Below are 22,927 nucleotides of genomic sequence, written 5' to 3' on the forward strand. Positions count from 1 at the left end.
AGAATGAATGTCGCTTAGATATTGATTTAATAATCGTTTTCGATTTTGTGTATAATTATTCGGTACCGCTAATGCGCACTCTCCATATATTTTCATTTTGTTTTTTGAATCGTTATATATAGTATTCAGCACAACCAAGCTGTAAGTGTTTACTGTGTCTGCTTCTCAACTTGTCTTCTCAAGTTTCGCTTAAAGCTAGTTTTTATTTAATATTCTTAATTCGTTGACTAAATACGCCACACAAACTCTGGGAAACATATAGTAAAACATAATCATAAATATAAATAAAAATAAAAGTCAGGGATAATGTTGTTTGTGTCGAAAATGTTTATTAAGTTGCCTTAAATAATTGTTTTCTTATTTTTTGTAAGTTGTTTTAAGCCAGAGACATGATAATAAAATAATGAAATAAAATTGAAATTGAAATTCAGTAATATTGTTTTTTTTTAACAAATTAAAATTTTTTACAATGTTTTTTTTATAAGTAATTAATAAAAGTATTGATAGAATTTAGCATGAAGGATCATCGCATATTTTTAAGTTGTTATAATTCTTTTCTTCTTCCATTAATTTCTGAACCTACACCGAAAAAATATTTGTTGTTTGCAGGAGGAAGTGACTGGCCGATTTAGAATGTCGAAAATCGTGTTTAGTGAATATATAAAAACCAAAAACTTAAAATAAAATACAATGTTAAAACATTTACGATGGAGTGTTCTTTTTTAAATAGATAAGTTTAGATAACCAAGCCATGTCACTCCTATGATTTTACGTGCTTTTTTTCTTTGCTTTCGATTTCGTTTCTATTTTCTCTTCTACTTTTTTATACTGTTTCCTCTTATTTCCGTTTTGTCGGGCAGTTTATCACGTTTTTTTCTTAATCGTTTTTGTATGTTGTTTCTTTTCGTTTTTTTTTTGCTGCTACATGCTCAAGTCCTTTAGTAAAATAAACTAATAAAAAAATGGATTTCAAAAAAAAGTATTTATATTTAGTAAAAAAAAATACGTATTATTCATTAGAGCTATGAAAAAAATTGGGTTTGTATTGTAATTTTGTCTGGATCTCTTTCTCCTTCTCTTACTCAAGCATATTTCTAGGTAAGTGTTTCGTTTTCCTTTTAAATGTATCAATAAACAGCCTGAAAACTTGAGCATGTCCAGCCATTTCGTTACGTATAATATAGACAAAAAAATTGGATTTATAAATAATGAAAAAAATAATATATATTCATATTGTATCTGGTTTTACTTCAGCTATAAACATACACGATGCCCGTGTACGTTGTTGCGGCATAGTTCGCGCCAAAAAAATCAGTTTTAGACACAGAGAAAAAAAAATCAATCAGAGCTTATGCCTCCACGCCTACAAGTATGCTATATAGTTATAGATATATAATGTGTGTGTTTGTGTATAATATATTTTGTTGTTTATATTTCTTTATGATTATACGTTATAAATATGTGACAAAAAAATGTGTTTCTCATAGGTTTTTTTTCTCTAAGTTTAAGCAAAAAAAAGATCGCCTTCTTCGTCGATATCTCATTCTATATATATCTGTATATATATAATTATTTATGAATTGTATACATATACGTGTCTTGTCTTATAGCTAGTTACAAAAAGAAAAAAAAGATTCCTCCCAAAAAAAAGCACAAAAAAAACCAACTACAACATAAGGGTTAAAGTGAGGAACATACAAAAAAAAATATATATAGGTAAATAATTCTTGGGGTTTGAGAACATAAAAATTTGGGTTTTTGTATATGGTTTCGATGGATGCTGATACTACAATGATCAATCAAAAGGTATTCATAGTTATATATACGTTTGTTATATATAATTTTTAATTTGAAGATTGCCTTCATCATTCGCTTCCCAACTCTCTGGTTATGTACGCCATAAGAATCCGACATTTGTGGGGTTCGTGGTTGATGCAGTTGCCGTTGTTGAAGTGGAAGTTGCTCCTGCCGCTGCTGATGTTGTTGAAGCTGCTGTGGTGTTGTTGAAGCTGTTGCTGAGATGCAGGTTTTGCAACTTGAGTGTTTGCTGATGCAGTTCTAGCTCAGTTGTCGACATATTAAAACTAAAGTCGTGCTCCGGCGAACTGTGGCGAATATTGGTGTGGTTGGTGTGATTGTTGGAACTGTTGTTACTGCTGTTTCCAACCAAGTTGCTGCTGCAGTTCTTGGTGTAACTACTGCTGCCAACTGCAATGTTGGTGAAGTTGCTGCTTGTAACTGCATTGCTGAAGTTGCTGCTGTTAGTTGAATTGTTGAAATTGCTGCTGGTAGCTGCATTATTGTTAAAATTTCCACTGTTGTTGTTGTAATTGCTGCCGCCAGAAAGTTTGTTGCTGAAGTTGCTGCTGCTAGCCGCATTGTTGGTAAAGTTCCCACTGCTAATGGTGCTGTTGTTAAAGTTTCCATTGCTTGTGGGGTTGCTGCTGCTGCTGGCGCCGTTGTTGTTGGTGAACGCACTAGCGGTGTTGTAACTGCCACTAAAACTATTGGAGTGATTGGAATTGTTGTTGAAGCTATTGTTATTGCCAATGGCAAGCAATTGATTGCCAAGACTGCCACTACTGCCATTAACGTGTGGTTGTCGTGATTGTTGTTGAAACGGCGGTGGCGATGACATAGTCATCGGTTGCTGTTGTGATTGTTGCTCTTGCGGTTGTTGCAATTGCAATTGCTCCTGAAGATAGTGAAGTGCGGCAACTCCATTCTGGCGGATGGTATTTAAGTTAATGCTATTGGTGTTTGTGTTGTTAATGTTATTATTGCTTCCATTCGGACTTATACTGTGAGCAGCAACATTGCCCAGGCGTTGTTGTAGTTGTTGTTGATGGTAATGTTGGTGATAGAGTAGCATGTTGTTATCGTTACCATTACCGTTGCCAATACTATTGTTGGTGTTACTAGTAAAGCCCAACGCCTGCTGCTGATGTTGTTGTAGTTGCTGCTGCTGTTGCGGCGTCAATTATAAGTAAGGATAGTGGTACTTCCTGCGGTACAGTCCGTCAAGCAAATCGGCAAAATTATCGCCTAGAGTACATCAAGGTGCGAGAGTAAAAAAAGGTTAGAAAAAGAAAATAAATTAGTAAAATATATCAATAGTGTTTAAAGTCGTCATGCGTCTATATTAACAAATAAATTGACAAAAAAAACACTTATTTTGTAACTATAAATATCCCTGAATGCTGCTAGAGCCCTGACTTAACTAGCCTAGGTGAGAGAGATTAATTAGGTTTAGTATTTCTTTTTTGCCTTCTTCTTGTTTTTTAGATGGTGTTGGGTTAGTGTTTATTGTTGTTTGTTTTTCTTGGTTTTTTCTTTGTTACTTTTGGTTAACTTTTGGGAGTTTGTTATAGTTTTAATTCAAGCTGAAGTTTTGTAATTGCATTATATTTATTTGGTTTTTGATTACAAAGGGTTTCCCACTCGATATAACACACAATTCAAGGGTTTTCGTAATTTTTATTAAACGTGCCATGTTTTCTTTTTCCATTTTAGTTTTTTGGGATGGGATGGGGACTTGGATTGGCGTTATTAAATTAAATTGATGACTGATCTAGTGATGGTCTTTTTATGTGTGTTTATGTTGTGACTGATTTGTGGGCGTATATAAAACACTCACATACAAATATTCAAGTGTGTTCAATGAACATAGCAAGCAAAACAAGTCGGTATATAGTTAGAGATTTAACGGTTTTTGGTTTAGTTACATTTTTATTAGCAAGAAATATTTACGAACTGGGGATCTTTAATGAAGTAATAAGAGTTTGCAGAGCAGACAAAGCAGACCATGAATGGATTGGATTAAACGAAAATCTATTCAAAAACACTAAACAAAACTTTCGAAACGGGGTGCTCTAGGAGAACGGTTTTTGTTGTAATAAAGGGTGAATGTTAGGCGCAAGCAAACTCAAGTTACGTTAGCAATTAAACTCTTTGAATAGCCAGCAGCAGCAATTTTAATTTAATTATAATTTTTTGTCATTCAATTTTGAGATCGAATCGTGTTTTCATCTAAAAGTACAATTTTTTTGGTAATTTTTTGATTGGAACTTTTTTAAATAAAGCTATATCTCCTTGGCCATTGCTCAAAAGAAAGCAGAATAAGAGCAAATGCCGAGATCCAAAGAAAACTTGTTGTTTATAACTAAATCGATTTTTTTTTAGAGAGAGATGGTTTAGTAGCTGGATGGTGGTATGAGAGAAAGTAACAAAGAAAAACATGGCACGCTTTAAAAAGAAAATTTTGGCTTCTTTTTCGAGTATTTTTTCTTTATAAATATATATTTTGTATAGACTGATGAGAAATTTAAAAACTGAAATTGAAGATTTATTTTCTATTTTCTCAATTATGTGGGAGCGCATGAGTGTGCGTGTGTTGTGTGTCTGTGTGAGTGTGCTCTCTTCTTGATAGACTCTACTTATATAGATTAAAAGCTCTGTTTTTGATCTCTCGGCTAGATCTGTCTTAAGGGCTCTCAACAAATAATAAAGCTCTATAGTTATTTGCTTTCCTGCTATCGAAAAGCAAGAATCTATGATAGTTTACGACTAGGAGTAATTTATTAGAAATATAAGTATATAAAAAAGGAATAATTACTATCGAGACCAAAGATAGCATCGCATATAGCATCAAATAATGAGCGTAATTTTTCCATAGCTCCGTCTATAATGAAAAAAGGAACGAAACGAAAAAAAAAATTGTACAACTTGGATTAGTTGCGGCGCATATTGAGTTTTTTTTTTTTTTGTGGGGTGGGTTGATTTGCTTGATTTGGATGAAATGGGGGAATAAAAAGATTGTTTTTTTTGTTTATAGAGATTATTCAATTATTAGGATCCTTTGTTTTTTCTTTTTTGATTTCTTTGTCAACAACAATCAATGAAATGAGTTTAGTCGGTCGCTTTTCCTTAGGATTAGTAAGGAAAAGTGATCGAATCGGGGTTAGTGCTGTGAGTAAAATTCAGTACAGTAGAATATCTACGGCAAGGGAACAACAAATGCGAAATACAATGGGAAACACAAACTACAGGTTTAACTTGGAAACGAAAATCCAGTAACTAAATTCAAGCTAAAAAAAATTAAACCAAACTAAAAATGAGTCATAGATGTAAATCCAAACTGTCTTCGGAGGAATTGTCCGAAGTACGAAAATATTCTTGCTATTAAACAGTTGAATCTTTAATGCCTGTTTACGGTGATGTTTGCATCGCAAGGATATCATTTGTACATTTGATTCGCATTCTCAAAAAATGAACACAAAAACGTTGCATACTTTCTGATTAACATTGGAAACGGGAATACAGTTTTATATGACTGATTTTTTGAACTGAAAAATGTCTTGACAGACTTTTTTGTAGTTTCAAAAATTAAGCAGCGTTTTGATTTAAAATAGAATCATCTTTTAAACTAACTAAAAATTTTAAACTAAATATTGTAATACTCAAAAAAAAAGTTTGCAAATGATACTATATATTTCTGATATTCAAAACAACAACAATAAAAGGCAAATAAAAAATATAAATTAACTTTTAAAATAAATTAAATGTTGGGTTAAGCTAAATCTACTAAAAAGTTCGAATTGAGTTTTTGCACATTTGTTGCTTGGATTTGGTGGAAATGATTGAATATGTAATTATATAAATATAGAATAGATTCCTTAAAAATCCACACTCAAAACACTGACAGGCACGGAAAAAAATATACAAAATAAATTTGGTTTTATTATATGATTATGCGTATTTTTTTTCTTTTTTTTCTGTTGGCGATCACTAGGCAGAGATGAGTAACAAAAAAATAACATAGCTTAGCACACAGATTTCACTTGAAGAAAATGTTATTATGATGTACACTGGCAAAAAAAGTTTAAAAAAATAGGTTTTTTTTTTCTTGCACTGGAACCGATAAAGGGGTGTATGGGTTCAGAGAGAGACCAGAAGAGATGGTCATGGGTTTGTGTCTTTTTCGCCGTTTTGTCGATCCATTCAGAAAAAAAAACATCACATTAAAAAAAAGAGAAAAAAAACAATGGGGATTTATGAGTGGGGGTTTTGAGGGGGTCTGTTTTTTTTATATAAGGGTGGTTGTGTGACTTTGGCAGCACCCCGTTATCGTTTCAGTTGAGTGCGCGCATACTTACCATGCGCCTTTCACTTCTTTCTAATCACTTTCACAGTGTCTCTGTCTGTCACACAGCCGTCCGCCTCTCTCTGTCTCTTGTGCCTGGGTACTGTAACTGTAACGGGAAATCTGCACTCGCGCTCTCGTTCGTACTAGCTCGCACGCACGGGTTGTAAATGGGGGGATGGTGATATCCTGCCAGCACTCACTCGCCATCTCTTTCTCTCGCTCCCAAAACACACGCACACATTCGCACACACACGCACACAAGGCAGATTAGCAAGATCAAAAATAAAAAAGAAAAACAAAAAAAGTAGTGGAAGGAATGTGGGAGAAAAACTTCCCGTTGTAATATGTAGCATCCAGGTGCATTTTCCAACACTGCATTTTTTTCAAATTTGCTTGAACTTGAAAAAAAAATAAAAAAAATTTGAGGTTTTGGTTTTTGTTTTTATGTTTGTTTTGCTTTTTGCCTTTTTATTATATTCGGTTTCTCTGGTCACACTTTCGGGGTTTTGTTTTATATGCTTGATTTTCGTTTTGAATGCTTTTAACGCACTACAAACTAAATAATTATTAAAATTTAACGCTATTTTATAGAATAGGTTTCATATAGTGAAATATATATGTATATTATAAGTATATCTAAAAAGTATTTTTTTTTGTAATTTTTCTTTTTTGTCGATATATGGGGTAAAAACTTGATGATAGAGATAAATTGGAAAACAGAAAAAATTGCGTTTTCTTGGTTGTTTCAATTTTTTCTTGTAGTTTTTCTTGCTGTGGATTGTAGTTGTTGTCGCTGGTAGAGATGAACAAATTATAACCAAAAAAAATAAGGTGGCGTGATTCGATTTCGATATTTTTAATGCAATCTAAAGATGCTGAAGAGGTGGGTGGAGAGCTAAAAGGAATTACAGGTTAATGCTCGGCAACGCTTTTGTAATTTTTACTCCATTAGATTTGTATTTTATATCGCCATTTATTGGTTTTCTTTTATAATTCAGTTCTGTTGCTTGGTTGCAATATTTATTCTTCATCAGTTGCCGTCTCGCACCAGTCTTTTGTGAACAGGAAAAAAATTTACAAAAAAAACTTTAGGAACCAAAAAAAATTGCACCCTCTTCGTTAATTTGGGTTTTGCTTTTGCAGATATATATTTTTTATGGTTTAGGCTTGATTTTTCTTTTTTTTTATTAGGTATCGATTCAGTCCATGGTTGGTTTATCTCTTTGTTGTTAATATATATATTTCATTATGTGCATTTCGGATTTAGTTTTTATCAAAAAAAAATTTTATTTTTACGCTTTCTCATTGTGCTGTTATTTTATCCTAACAACCTTTATATCCGGAAAAAAAATTGCTCCATTTTGGAACACACACACTAAAAAAAATTGTAAAAAAAAATGTACACTTTTACGCGAACTTTTTTTAGGTGCTCGATTTACGTTTCGCCTGAATGTGTGTGTTTAGTGAGTTGGTGTGTGTATGTGTGATCTGTTTTAGTAGTTGTGACAGAGCACAAAAAATAAAAGTTTACGTTCTAACCAAAAACGTGGATAATTTCTCTTTTAAGTTTAAAGTTAGTATCTAAAAATTACTTGTTTTTTTTTTATTTTTTCAAATAATTAGTTTTTGTATTTTTTTTTTAGGATTTTTGTAATTACTCTAAAAATAAAAAGTACAATTCAATTTTGTTTTTCTTTCCAAATATACGACATATATATTAGTATAATATATATGCACTGTTTTTTAATTGCAACAATCAATTGAATCATTTACGAATTACCAAGATAATATCAAAAAATTAAACTAATAATGCATTTATATTGTTGTTGTTGTTGGTTGTTAGTAAGTTATCTGTTTGTTGAATTGGTTTTTGGGCTGCTGTTTTGTTGTTGTTGTTTTTCAAATACCAAAAAAAAACAATATGAATCAAAGGTTTTAAGATGTATAACACTCTCAAGATGGTGGTAATATATCAATATATGGTGGGTATATAAACTATATACCCAAAATATCGCTCTTGAACATATATTTTTGTGTGGCTTGTGTGTTTGTATCATCTTGTATTCGTTTCTGGATTATTGTTATTTAGATAAACTTTTTAGCATCGAAATAGGGATGCGAGTTTTGGAAGCGTTGCTGTGATTTATTGATTGATCTACCTCTGTGCACCATATTGTTGAATCCGGCGGCCATATGCGGTGGCGGTGGTGGCGGCGGTGGTGGGACATTTGGCGCAGCCACGCCCATCTGCGACATAAAGTGTGCCGCCTTCGCCTTGCCATGCTCCTCGGCCAACCGGACAGACAGCGGCTGTGATCCGCCCTCGGGTATAACGTTGTTCAGGGCCGATATGGCCTCCTGGGCCTCCTCGCGCTTGTTGTACCTGTATAGTTTGATTTATCGATCGAAAATACACACCGAAGATGGCAAATGAGCGATGGTACAAATGAGAGAAAAGAAAGAAAAACACATGATGAGCGGTGTGTGAAAATAAAATTTGGCCAAGTGAAATACTTTCAATGATTCTGCAAGTCGAAATATTACATAAAAAACTTTAATTAAAAGTATTGCATTCATTTTTAAAACTTTTTTCAAAGATTTGCAAAATGTATTGTCACTGTAATTTTTTAATTTTGTTGTGGTTACAGAAAATTCGACTCAGAGAACATTGACTGTATGTATGAACACATTCTTTAGCCTCCCGATTGCATATCTTAAATATAATAAAATAACTTAAAGACGACTTACCGAACAAAGGCTACACCACGTGGACGACCAGTGAGCTTGTCACGCAAGATATTCTTCTGCACAATGGAGCCGTACTTTCCGAAGATCGTATCCAGCTGATCGTCGGTTATAGTGCGCGGCAGATTGGTCACATACAAATTGGTGTCCTTGATCGATTCCCCACCGGGGCGAGCATAGGAAACCTATTGGAAAACAATAAATAAATTAGTGATCGTTCTTTGATTAAATAGCTTGTTTTAAAGAACCCACCTTGAGCCGCTTGTTGCGCACTGTGATGCCATTCAGAACTTTAATAGCACGCTGCGAGTCCATTTCCGATGTGAAGTCCACGAAAGCATAACCAAAACTGTAGCCAGTCTGTGAGGGAAATAAGAGTCAGGATTAGTAAAGGTTATATCAAGTTAATATTTGATCAATCAAATCTGATTGATTTTGATTGCTTGGAGATTAGAAATCCGTTTGAAAAGGAAAGTACATAATCATTAATTACTTTAAGAGCAGTAGAGTAAATAGGGTGAAGGAAAGTAATGTCTTTAGAAGAATGTTTGATCATGTTGACAGACGATAAATAAAGTTACGCATAGGAAGCAGATAATAATGGATTGCATCGAAAACTCACCTTATAGTCTCTCATGATTCTGCACGTGTTGATGGGTCCGATGGCTCTGAATAGGGCGTACAGCTCGCGATCGGTCATGTCCTGGGGCAAGTAGTTGACAATCAGGTTGGTGTTGCTTGCCCGCGGATCGTTCATGAGATCGTCGCTACCGCCGCTGCCCAGCGACAGGCCGCACAGGTTGTTCAGCGAATTGTTGCTGGCCATCGGCGGCAGGTGGCACATGTTGCCGCCGCCAAGATTGTTGGCACTCCCGCCATTTCCACCGATGCCGCCGCAGCCGGGGAAATCATTGTAACCGCGACGCGACGAGGAACTTGGAAATGAAAATTCTGTATCCTGTGGCGAGAACGCATAACGTGACTGTAATCAGATTAACCATACAAAGATATTCTAGTGTTGTGAGAAGGCCTCATATCGCTTGTCTTGGGGTTGATTATTAGTAGATTGATTGGATGGTTTGGTTAGGATTTAGCTGCTGCTGCTGCTTGGTTGTTTCATTTTCTATCGGTATCGACGACCTCGAGAGATCAATATATATGCATATATATCGATCCGTTGCTTTCGGGCAGCAACAACAACACACAACTTAGTTAGTGAATGAGGTGGCGAAGGTTCGAAGTGGTTTAAAACGTAGAAATCTACGATAAAACTAACGGTAACAGTATTTCAAATGCAAATCTCCCGAAAAATTGTTATTAATTCTTTCCTTTTTTTTGTTTTTTTTTTTTGTGTTTAGTTTTTAAGGCGTGCTTGAAACTCAAGTGCAGCGTTTTGTATTGTATTTTATTTTGGATTTAAGCATTAAATCGAAACATTCTCTTGTTTCACTGTACTTCCGTGTATGATTTAATAGTAATTATCTGTGTTAGCAAAACGGCATTCACAGGGTTGCAAAAACCAAAGACAAAAAACATTGAATTTCAAGAAATGCATAAAATGTTGCTTCCCTTCTTTAGGTTTCTTAAGCTTCTTCAGTGTTGTGTGTTCGTGTTTTTTAGTTTGTATTTGAGGGTGTGTTTTGTGAGGCTCTTCAATGTCATTGAGTTAAGGGAAATACAGTGCGAGCTAGTGTTATAAGAACAATAAAATCAAAAAATTGAATCTTATGAAAATCGAATAAATTTCTTTCTGAAGTAATTTTAAATAAATACTTTTTAGCTTTGTTTTATTAAGATGTTTGAATTTTACATTATCTAAAGTAATGTCTTTCTGTAAGTGTATTTATTTTTTTGCCTATCACTGTGAGAAGTGCGCAAAACGCCAAACGGAAGCCGAAGCTGAGGCGGAAACGGAAATGGAAACAGAAATGGGACGGACAAGGTAGCTGGGTGATACCTAAAGGTTTTCTATTAAAAATGGTCTTTGCTTTTCATGGCTCATGCAGGTGTTTTTAAGTATTTTTTTCTTTTGCATGTGTATATCTGTGTTTCATTGTTTAGATATTTCTATTTAAGGGTTTTTTGGTTTTTTTTTAAAGAGTTATTTGTGTTGTTGTTGCTGGTTGGTTTTTGTTTGGTTTATGTTTTTTTTTGTTTCTGTTTGTTTAGGTTTTGTTGTTTAAATTGCAAACTTTAAGTGGTTGGTTTTTATTGTTATCAGAAACCAAAATGAAATTGTTCAGCATCCATAAAATAATTTAGTTAAGTTTTTAGTATTTGTTTGTTTGTTTTCAAAAGCGTGTGTCCCCAGAGCGTTCATGAGACAAACTCAATAACATACAACTATTAATAGAAAGGCATAAAATTTATATTATTATTGTTATGATTATCAAAAAACGAAACCAAACAAAACAAAATACAAAATCAGTCAATATCAAATGCATTGCCTTCAATTTGGTTTAAAATTTTTATCTTTTTTCGTTCTTCTTTTTTTGATTGCTCATGCAATTGAAAATGAAAATTTGTCGCTAACAATAATTATAAATTTCAGGCGTAAGAATGAGTTTAGAAAAGTGATGAATACTAACCATTCCGGATGGTAGAGAATGGGACATGCCAAATCCACGCCCACCGCTATAGGATGATCCATTTTGTTGGGGAAAAGAAAATATCGATTAGCACAGGGTAATGATGGTGTTGTTGTTTTTTAGTTTAAGAAAAATACTATTCAAAATTATCAAAATTAAATGTATAAAGCGCATTTTACTATATATTGTTTCTCTAATTATTTTGTAATTATCTTCAAAATGATTAAAAAATGTTTTGGCGTTGGATGATTGATGGTTCTTTTCTTATTGCTAACTTACGCTTAAATCTAACTTGCTTTTAATAAGGTTCGGCATGAAACAGTATACTGTCTACATACAAAATTCTCAATTTACTTAATATACTATTATTTGAAAGAGAAAACCATGAATGGTTATAAAAGAGAAAGACTGGGAAATGTGATTTTAAAGATTTTGCAGTGTCTTGGGGAATATAACACGGCTGACCCTTAAGAAGATCCCTCAGTTATATTCACCCTTGAATACTGCAAAGCCCCTTTAAAGTGAATAAATTTTCACTTTAAATAATGACACTTAAGAAAAGCATGATATATTTTTTTTTGTTAAACTTTCGAATCACCGAAAAAAAAGAAAAAAAATAATCATGGGATTATGCTATTAACCCATTATTGGACTCCAATAATAATAATATCGGACACTTTTTGTTGTTGAGGCACATTTTCACTTTAAAAAAATCAAAAAAATAATCACTTGTAGCACTTTTATTTCACATAAACAAAAAAGGATTATGGATTTTGAATAGTTTCGGACACCGCCTTCTTCCCACGTCGAATTTTGGTTGCAGATCGAATGTACTTCGTTTTAATGTCTAAGTTAGGGCTTAACATCGATTTGTATATAATTTATTTAGGATATTCCCCAATATTTCATTATGTTATTTTTTGTTTTTTGTTTTTGCTATAGTAGTCTTATAGTCTTGTTACTTACAGGGCGTTGGAGGCGTCCTCGATTCAAAAACATTTCGTTTCGTTGGCGAGGAGACGCTGGGGGGCGGAGCAGGCGCGTTTGCCCCCCGTGCAAATTAAAACTACATACTATCTAAAGAGTCAGTGAGAGTCTTTCGCTTTTCGACGGTATCGGTGGCTGCTTCTTTCTGGGCTGTGGAAAAAAATGTCTACACACGATTAAATTCAGCTGCGGTACAACGTCGATGATGGGCGTTACATAATTTTTCTGGAAGGGGAGTTTCGGTTCTTGTTTATGATTTGGTGTCTTGGTGTGTGTGTGTGTGGGCAGGGATTTTATGATTTGTATTTTGCACAATATGTAGGAAAAAAAAAAGTGAGACTTAACAATCTCAACGCTTCGCTGGCAAGGTCACACTAATTTGTGTTTCGTTTTGCACTATAAAAAAATATGCAAAAAAAAAGGTGAGACTGAAAAATCTCAATTATTTGTTGGCGATATTACACTGGCGAGTTCTTTTACAGGTTTTCGCTTTTGTTTTCATATTTCACAGTAAAAAATATTTAAAAAAAACTGAGTGCCACTAAAAAATCTCAGATTTACATTGGCAAGGTCACTCTGCGCTGGTGTTGATTGTTGACATTGTTGATTGATGCGATGCTGCTTCTTTGGTTGCGGTTTGATGATGTAGTAGAATTTTGTAATCGCTGGGCTTTTGATGACCTTGAGCAAATGTTGCATTTGCATTTTGCCTTTTGGCGTTTATTCATTTTTGCTGCTACTCTCGCCAGAGGAAGAGAGATAGCCAGCACAAGGATTCAGAGAGAGAGAGAGTGGGGGTATGGGCAATTTGTCGGCTTTATGCATTGGGATATGTGTGGGGTGTGGGGTGAGAGTGAGATGGCGACGCAATAACCACAACAACAACCGGTGCTTAAGGCTAGTTTAAAACCGTAAAATTTGCCAACACATGCGTGTGAAAGGGACAACCATACGTACGTATATATCTTAAGGCTACTGCATGTCAAGGTCCTGACACAATTTCCACACAGCACGTGATGCACTAAATTCGGAGGGGGATTGTGTGGCTGCTCTGTTTACATTTCATCGACTGCTGAATAATGTGCCATAAATTATACGACCCAAAAAATATAGAAGCAGCTCATAAAAATGTCACGAGTGACGCTGCTGCTGCTTTTTCTCCATTTATTTTGTGCCCTATGATGATCATTATAAAAATCAGACCACTGTTTGACCCCGCTTTTCTCTTTTGGCAGCAAAAAACAGTCAATTTGTCATTTCTTAGGCAAAACTTAAAGCTTACGTTCTACTGAGTTTCTGGCGATGAAAGATATATGGACAATGCGAGGCGAGTAAAGTAAAACTTACAAAAAAAAAACTCAACTTAAGGCAATTATTAAGGCAACAAAGTAAACATTTTTTGAGTACAGTTACGCCAAGCACTAAGTGTGGAACAGAGACAAAAGAAAGATATAAAGAGAGAGGTAGAGATTCAAGTACATTTACCGGTACATTGTGAGACTGTTTAGGTTGCACAATCCGCACGATGAGAACGTTTTAAGGCCGTTTCTATAATCCTTTTGTCACAAACGAATTGCACAGATACAGATGCATGTATCTGCCTTGGTCTACGCGTGTATATATATATGAGACATTTAGAGTTCCGATTCCCAGCGGAATCAAAACTTTTTTTGTGGGCCATACATGCCGCGCTTGCTCTTTGTAAATGCAGTTCGATCTTATAAATGGTTTATGTATAGATATATATATATATTTATATATAAATATGGAAGATTGCGTTACTTTACGTTGTTTCACGTTGCTCGGTTAACATTTTTGCATATTTGCTTATCTTTTATCACATACAACTGTAAATATAGGACAAAAATAAAGCATCTCGCGAGATTACGAAAACACGCAGACGACGATCATTTGATTTTAAGTGAGGGTAATGAAAGTGTAGGAGTTGGTGCGAACGCATGAATGTATGCTATGAAATATGTCATAACGCAAACGTAACAATTATAGCGAATGAAGGGGGTTCCCTTTGTAATGAAAAAATTAACATTTTTTTTAGGGTTTGTCTATGAAAAAATTAACGTCTTCTAGGAAAAAAAAGATTAAATTACTATTGGGAGCGGAGCATTTTAGGGGCGGGCTGTACTCATATGGGGGTTTCCCCAAAACGTTTGACTGTTTTTTGCTGCTCTGGTTCACTATCTATGTGTACGTGTATTCGTTTTGTTTAATAAGTTCTGTATTTAATCGATTATTGGTTTTTTTTATCATTGATTGCACCATCTAGTACATGTAACATTTAATTATACTTATATGAATCATCCTTGTTGTTGTTGCGGTTATTGTTATCCATTCCTGTGGCTGTTCTCGTTGTTTCTTTTTTCTCTCTGATAATATCAGAGCACAGAAATAAAACAAAGAACCAATTGAACTAAAAACTAAACAATGTGTGTGCTTGTGTAAATATGAAATGAATAAGGGATACACAAAGGGTACAACCACTCTGTATGATTTAATATTTTGTGCCAGCGACATCCACAGCAAATCGATAACAATCACAAGATCTCATCGACTTGCAATCGACATCTTTCCCTGCACACATACCAATGCATATAAGCCGCCAAGTTTTGCTAATTTAAGAGATTTCGAACAAGCAAAAAAATTTAACTTTCATAAACCAAATAAATCTAAACTAAATTAAAACGTTGGCTGCAACTTTTCCAGCAATTGGGAATTCTTGTCGTACAAACTATTAAAAAAAAGGTTGGTTTGGTCTTTTGTTCGTTTTCCAAAGAGATATCTGGGTAGCAAAAAAATTAGGTAAACACTTTGTCATCTTTATGTTTTTTGTATTGTGTCAGGGAGAATGGGAGGAAAGGGAGGGGAACTACAGTCGAAATTCTCTAGTTTTAAATGAATACATTTTCAAAAGTGTTTTCAAAATGTAAGCTAATATATTTTTACTGTGTACAACATTAAAAGGCACATTCTTGGACACCACAGTAAAGTTTAAATCATTTTGCATCTAGGGAAGTTCGACTGAATGTTTGTGTTTGAAATTCAAATAAGGATCACGATCAAACAGAAAAGATATGGAACGAATATGACTGACGGAACGTAAGAACTCAAGTTTAAAAATTTACCTCGACTTGTTGTTGTAGCCATATGGGGGATAACCACCGTTATTATTGTTACTACCCGGATTATTGTTGCCGTACATATCCTGAGAGTTGCGAGTGTGTTTTTCGAATCAACAAAAGTTACACCCTCGATCGAAGGTGAGTTTTGGACTGCGGGTGGAGGTTTTGGGGATAATGAGGTGAGTTTTGTTGAGTTGAGGTGAGATCGATCTCTTCCTCTTTTTGGCGCTCAGCGCTCTCAGCTGGCCTGCTGCTGCTCTTGTTGTTGTTTTTCTGCTGCTTCTCTCAACTTTTTTTGTATTGTATCTTCTTGTGTTGAACTTATTCTTGCTCTCTTCCTTTTCTCTTTTTACATGTGCACACACTGTGCTTTCTCTTAATTCCTATGTTTTGTATCTTGATGTGTGCTTATTGCTGTTGTTGTAGGCGCGCTGATGATGTTGTTGTAGTAGTTGAAGAGATGATAGTTGTTGTTGTTGGTACTAAAGGTTGATTGATTCGATTTAGTTAAGATTTCATTTAATTTCCCTTTTTTGGGACGGGAAAGGGTTGGGGGCTCTACATTTATACGAAGGAAAAAAACATGACAAAGACGTGAATTGTGTGCGACGCGATTTGGTGAAACGAAATATATAATGAAAAACCGAAATAATTAAGGAATTCATTTAGGCTGAGTTTATACGTGTGTGTGAGTACTTAAAACTAGAGTTGTAAAACATATTGTTTTTTAATTTAAAAAAAATATTAAGTAAATAAATATAATAAATTTGCATACATTTTGTTCGTAAAAACATTTTGTTAATAATATTGATCTTTCAAATTGATTGATTGCTTAAAAATACACTTTACCTTCGTGTTGATAGGCTACTTAAATTACATAAAGACTTAAACACTCAACACTTTGCATACAGTCGTTATCTTTGCCAAAAAATAGCCAGGCTTGCCATCACATAGTATGAAGCAAACAAAATTTTCTAAACCAAAACATAAGTAAATAGCTGCGCCTTTATACAATAATTTGACTAGCGATCGAGAGGAAGAATAAAATCCGACATACCTGGCCATCTTAAAGTTATAGTAGGACGACATAGTCGAACAGGGAGTCACAGTATCAAAATTGAAATCCATAATGGGATAATCACAAAGTTAATAATTTTCTTTAACAAATTGAATGTAAGACACACAAGAAATCACAAGATCTCAGGACACAAGTTGGACTTGTCACGAGTGGCACTCGACTGAAGAGGTCCTGTCGACCATCGATCTATTTAAGGATCGGAGGAGGGGTATCGAACTAGTGGGCGGTGTGTGGGTGGCAGGTAGAAAGCCGAAGGAGGCAAGGTGCGCGTGCCAGTCGCGTGGGCTACCTAAGATCCCATAGATTGATCCCGCGAGGAAGTGTGCCAGGCGTACTTTCTTGGGTGGCCGGCTGCAATCTCGCGGATCCCCGATTCCCAGATCCCAAATCTCGGCAGGCAGGCAGATGTGCCGCTTTCTCGGAAGCTGGATGCTGGCAAGGTGCTAACTTTTTGGGCCGGGTGGGTGGAAAACGGCGAAAGGTGGAACGTGGCAAGCTGCAAATTAATTACTTGGAAGCAAGCTGCAATTTTTTGCCCCGACTGAAATTCCAAAGAATATCTCCTAGGACTAGTAATTCTAAGTCCATAGTTAATTAGATTCCTAGAACATACTAAGTGAAAATGAAATTACCTTAACTGTTTTACTTCTCATATATAGCAAATACTAAACTAAATATGTTTAACAACATTATGATCATAAATTAATATATAGATTTATTATATTTACAAGTACATTGTTTTAAAAATGTTTGATAACATAGAAAATCTGTTTAACAACGTATAAAATAAATTATTAATCGACCAAAATTGTATTTTATTCAAATCTCTATCAAGTATAATCAATCTATTTAATCAAATTGAAACTCTGCATAAAATCATTTCCCTATTTACACTTAATCCCCATAAACATAATCTACACCATAAATAACCCATTAAAGATTCTATTTCCCTGCAGCCAATTGCAGCTGCCTTTTTGCTCGGATTTCGGACAGGGGGCAGGTGAAAATGCAAATTTACCTCCCGCTTATAAAAATCCCGGGTGGAAAAAATCTGACAGCCCAAAATGCAAAATACCAAGAACACAGATCGCTTGAAAATTCTATGCCAATTTTCAACAGAAACTTTAAGTCAGTCAAGGTGTTCGGTTCACTCTAAGCGTGAGCTGAGAAGACAAACTTTATTTTTGGATAAAAAATTAAATAAACTCAGTGTTGTTTACATAAAGTGGCAATGGCTTGTTTAAAGAAAAGGTAAAATAATAAAAAGGAGTACTATTTATAGTTGTTACATTAGTGAAATTAATATTTATTAACACATAGAAACTTGAAAACGCATAAATATGTATCAAATTTATTTCATACCTTTGAGTTTTTAAATATTGTCTTATCTTCTTAAAACAGCTTAACCCTTGAATTTAAGTTATTTAAGTTCTTCGAACAGCTAATACGAATTTTCTTTCCTGAATAGTTAGGTTCAAAAAATGACTGCAATTTTGCAAAGACTGTAAAATCTAAGAAAAATCTTTTGATACTATAGATTTTTAATTTCAACGAGATGTATTTTATTGAGTTTTCTATGTTATTATTTATCAATATTCCGTAAATATACTTTCGAACATTTCCAATGAGCTTTAGCAATTATTTCCAGAAGCAGGAAACGATTCCCGTGAATAGTATAGATACATATGTATATACTACATCCACCACTTTGGGATCCTCCATCCCAAAAACAAAAACAAAACTTTTCCCATTTTCAAGGGAACGAAGGAGGAATCACAACTTTTGCCAAACAGAGAACGAGGAGAGGAATAAAGAGAGAGAGAATAAAAGAGGAGCAAGAAATCGAGGGCAGTAGCAAAAGGGGGCTGCATATAAGTGGGCGGGGCGGCCTAAATCGCTTTGGGTCGCTCAGAAACACAAAAACCAGAAGAAAAGCGGGGTGGAATGGGGTTGTACGGTCACCAATTCGAGGGCTGCTTTTACCCATATACAATACACAGCAGATTGCCGAAAAAAAACAGAAGCCCAAGGAAGAAAAATATATACAAAGATACATAAAACAGCTTATGTACCTCGCTTTCCAGCGTGAAAATCCACAGCAACCGAAAGGAAATGCGGAAGTGGAGAAACGAAAAGCGTCACAGGCTGTGAATTTAGGAAAGGTAAAATAAGGCGGGGAAACAAAAGGGTAGCCTAAAGGTTTTGAAATAGGAGAGCCCAGATGTTTAAAGAAAACCCAACCAAAAAAGAGTAACAAAAGTCACCTTGACTTTCATATGCAGATGGGTGAAAGCTAAATCACTGAAAAATCAAAAACCCAAAAAATAATAATATAATAAATAACATAGAAAAATCTTAATAGACCGTATGAAAGTTATTCCATATTCCATGAATGTGTAAGAAAATAAATTAACGTATACAATATTAAACAATCTTTTTCAATGAAAAATGCTGTATGTGTATGATAAGAAACTTAAAAAAAATATACAAAAAATAAATACAAATATTTTAATATTTGTTTGTTAATTGTGAAATATTTAGCATCTACTTTTTTGTTGTCAAATTAACATGCCGTAAATGTTGACATACATATTCTTTGAGCAATATAAAAACAACGTGTATTGTGATAATGATAAACAAAACAAGTCAGCCGTTTATTGATTGAATACATATAAAGCATTGACACCATTTAACAGACATTTTTTGCCAGTGTACGAGTAAAAGGAAAGAGAGAGAAAGGCAATAACAAAAAGCCAGAAAAACTTTACAGTTTGATAACAGTAGTCGGCTAATTTGGAGCACAGTTGTGTAAATAGAGCAGCACTATTATGCACTGTTTGGATGTGCGAACAGCTGATAAAAGCCTATATATATTTATGTGCTTACATATACATATTTAAAGATATATATCTCTCTGTCTAACGGTCTCTCAGCTGAGAGAGTGAGTCATACGCCCGCATGCATGAATGAATATAGAAAACATACAGCATTGCCAGACGCAAACAATCGATCCGTCGAACATTCCAGCTGATCGCTTGTTTGGTTGTTATTATTGTTGTTGCTATTTCAAGTGTATCCAGTAAGGTTAAATGTGTGTGTATTTTTACAAAACGAGCTTGAAAAGTACAGTAAGCACTTGAAGTGGATAACAAATAACACACATTTTCCTAATTATGTTTTTATTTAAACATTTTCAAAGGCTTATTTTATGAAAACGTTTTTTGTGGCAAATCAATTTAAAAATACAATCGAATTGTAGTCAAACTGTAACATTGCTTATATGATTTGATTTGATACTTTAATTTAACTTTGCTTTCATTTGTTTTTAAAAGGAAAAATATCAAACTAATATTTTTCAACTAAAGAAAAAATACAATATTGTATTTAACACTCCAAAGTTGTAAGTCATCTTAACTTACAAAATTATAATTTAAAATCATCACATTTCCGGGTGACCACTGTAGTACATTTTTTATTGATCGCCGACCAAATAAGGTTCATAAACTGGCTGGAAATATGTAACTTGTAAATTGCGCCAGGGAATGACCTTAGTGGAACGCGAAATGGGGGAAGTGGAGAGGGGAGGGAGGAGGTGGTACTTGCTACCACCATTCCAATATTCCAATGCATTTTTCCAAACGATCATTGCCAACAGCAAGAAGGGGAATGACCCACGGAGAGGAGAGAATGAGAGGCTAAAAGGGCGAAAGAGCAAAAAAAAACGTAGAAACGGAGGAGAAAAATGCAGCTGCCCCTTCCCTTCTCATCAAACCAGCTGCATATTGGAAAACAAAAAAATAAACACGGCAGCTGACCGTAGAAAGAGACAAGACGAAAGTGCAAATCGAATATCTCTCTTCTTCTTTCTACCTGCCTGGAAAATCGTTGATCCTTTTCCTTCAATGGATAAAAAGAGAGCAATAAAACTAAAGGGCGCGTGTTGCTAATGAGGATCATTTAAATTTAAGCAGTTGTTTTTATCTAGGCCTACATGGCTATAAACACTAATCGAATGCTACTTAATTGCAATTATTTTGATTGCAAATTGACGGGGGAGCCTCAAAGTATGGTGTATATTAATCTAATCCAGGGACACACGAAATGTAACCCAAAACACGAGAAAACAAAAAAACACGTTGCCTTCAACGATAACAGCTGGCAATGCCCTCGACGTCAAGCGTTCGCCATAGACGAGCTCAAAAAAATGGTACCAAATAAAAACATTGCTATTGATTTAATGCTGCAAACTGATTTTAACAGTTAAAGTTTTGGTAGTAGTATATCATAATTAAATTATATATACGCGAAATTTTAAGATTATAACATTTTTAAGATTGGTATCTACAAACTAAGAGATTTCCCAATTTTTCTCCGGGACTTTTAATGCGCAGCCAAAAAACACATGGTGCGAAATTTTGTAAACAGGAAATATGTATACAGGATATGCATATACGTAGGTAGTTGAAGTGCAGCGGAAGTTAAGGAAGTAGAAAAAAGGGACGCAATAAAAACTCAGGTAGAGCGACTATATTCTAGAGTTTTCGGCCATTTACTGCTGGACGCGACTGTATGCATGTGTTGTTTTAGTCTTTTTCGCTTCATTTTCGTTATTTCTTTTACTGCCCTTGCTTTTCATTTTGTTGTATCTTTGACCAAAAAGCTGTTTCAAATACAAAACACTTACCCAGCATTTCTGTTTGTTTTATTTACTATTTTTAAGTTAAGACAAAATGTATAACCAAAGAATTAAATACTCACACACACAGTTGTTTTTTATTGTGTTTTACAACTTTATGTATTTACTAGTACATTTGTAAGTGATATTTAGGTGATGTATGTTGCTATGTACTACTTAACTGCAAAAAAAAGAAAAAAAACCAAGTGTAAGCCAAGCGCATGAATCGGTGTGTGTGTGCCTGAAGAGGGAGAGGCAAAGAGAGGCGTTGTATATGTATCTACATACACGCACGCTCTCTCACGTAGGCACACGCACACACGCGCTTACGTACATTTGTATGACGAAGCCGCAAACACAGAAAAAAAATGAGTATATACAGTAACAACAACAGCAACGAGTGGATGAGAGAGTGCCTTTTAACGGCTTTGCTTTTGTTGTTGTTGTTGCTAGTGGTGGGAAATGTTGAATGGAATTTTACAACATCTTCTTCGGCTCGATCCTACTTCTTTGCAGTAACTTGAAAAAAATATACAGAAAAAAAAGAAACAAAACAACGAGTATTTGTATGTATTTCCTCATTACTCGTTCTGGTCAAATGTATGCAAATGCGTGTGCAGAACCAACAAAAAAAACGTATAACTTCAAAAAAGAAAAGAAAAACTCCAAACAGCTCTTTTTTGGTACTATACTATAGTAAATGCGAAATGATTTATGCGCATTTTCACAATGTCTGCGTGTTTTCCACAATCATTGGGCTTTTCTCTTTTTGCGTTTGTTCATTTCGTTTCATTATATACATATACACTTCACGTCACGCTAGAAACCCTGTATGTATTTGTCATGTGCTGTCTCTGTGTGTGTGTATTGTTTTTTCGTTGGGGTTTTTTCTTATTTTTCTCTTAATCGGCACACAAATCGTTGTCTTTGTCTTGTTTTTAAATAATTTCAACTTTATTCACTTCGATTTTTTATTGGTTATTTTACGTGGCGTATATTAAAACGGGGCTCAGAAACGGGAAGTACAAGATAAAATTACCAGAAAAAAATTCACTGCGCGACTTTCCTTCTCGAGCAACAACAAAGCAGTGTGCCCGGATTCGGTAAGCAGCTTATGGGTTGTAGAGGTGGAGCAACATAGATGTCATCGGTGATATCGATGCTTGAGACGACATCATCGATGTCTAACTGCGGAGTAACTCCACGCTAACTATCGTTAGCGCACACGTCTCCGCTACTGGTTGGTGTCTCCGCTAACGATGGTAACAACGATGGTTTTCCATCTCTAACGATTATTGCATTTGAAAAAATGGTTATACCAAAAATATCGCTGCTGTTATTACCTTATACAATGCAATTGATCATAACACTGCGAGAAATAATTGATAATCTAAATGCTCCGACCTATAATCTCGTTTTCAAATAAGACGAAGTCGGCGACAAGACCGGTTTCTTCGAGAAAACCACTAAAAACAGTTATTTGTTTTGTTTTACCTTTCAAAATTCTACCTTTTATCAAAAAGTCCTTATTTAGTTAATAGAAAAATTGTATGTTTGGTTAATGGTTTGTTT

The 22,927-nt window shown here is 34.7% G+C and overlaps 1 protein-coding gene across 1 annotated transcript; it reads right to left on the bottom strand.

Annotated features, from left to right (window-relative positions):
• Positions 1–304: 304 nt before the first annotated feature.
• Positions 305–22,496, bottom strand: LOC108047096 (uncharacterized protein MAL13P1.336). The gene is given in 9 exon segments (XM_017127152.2): positions 305–3,045; positions 4,616–4,681; positions 8,305–8,528; positions 8,894–9,075; positions 9,143–9,250; positions 9,513–9,848; positions 11,479–11,524; positions 15,606–16,084; positions 22,395–22,496. Coding segments are annotated over 8 exon segments (2,196 nt in total). The 5' UTR covers positions 15,683–16,084; positions 22,395–22,496; the 3' UTR covers positions 305–1,888.
• Between the last annotated feature and the right edge of the window lie 431 nt (positions 22,497–22,927).

The sequence above is a fragment of the Drosophila rhopaloa genome, unplaced genomic scaffold (genome assembly GCF_018152115.1).
Source record: "Drosophila rhopaloa isolate 14029-0021.01 unplaced genomic scaffold, ASM1815211v1 contig_3, whole genome shotgun sequence".
In the NCBI taxonomy this organism is placed as follows: domain Eukaryota; kingdom Metazoa; phylum Arthropoda; class Insecta; order Diptera; family Drosophilidae; genus Drosophila; species Drosophila rhopaloa.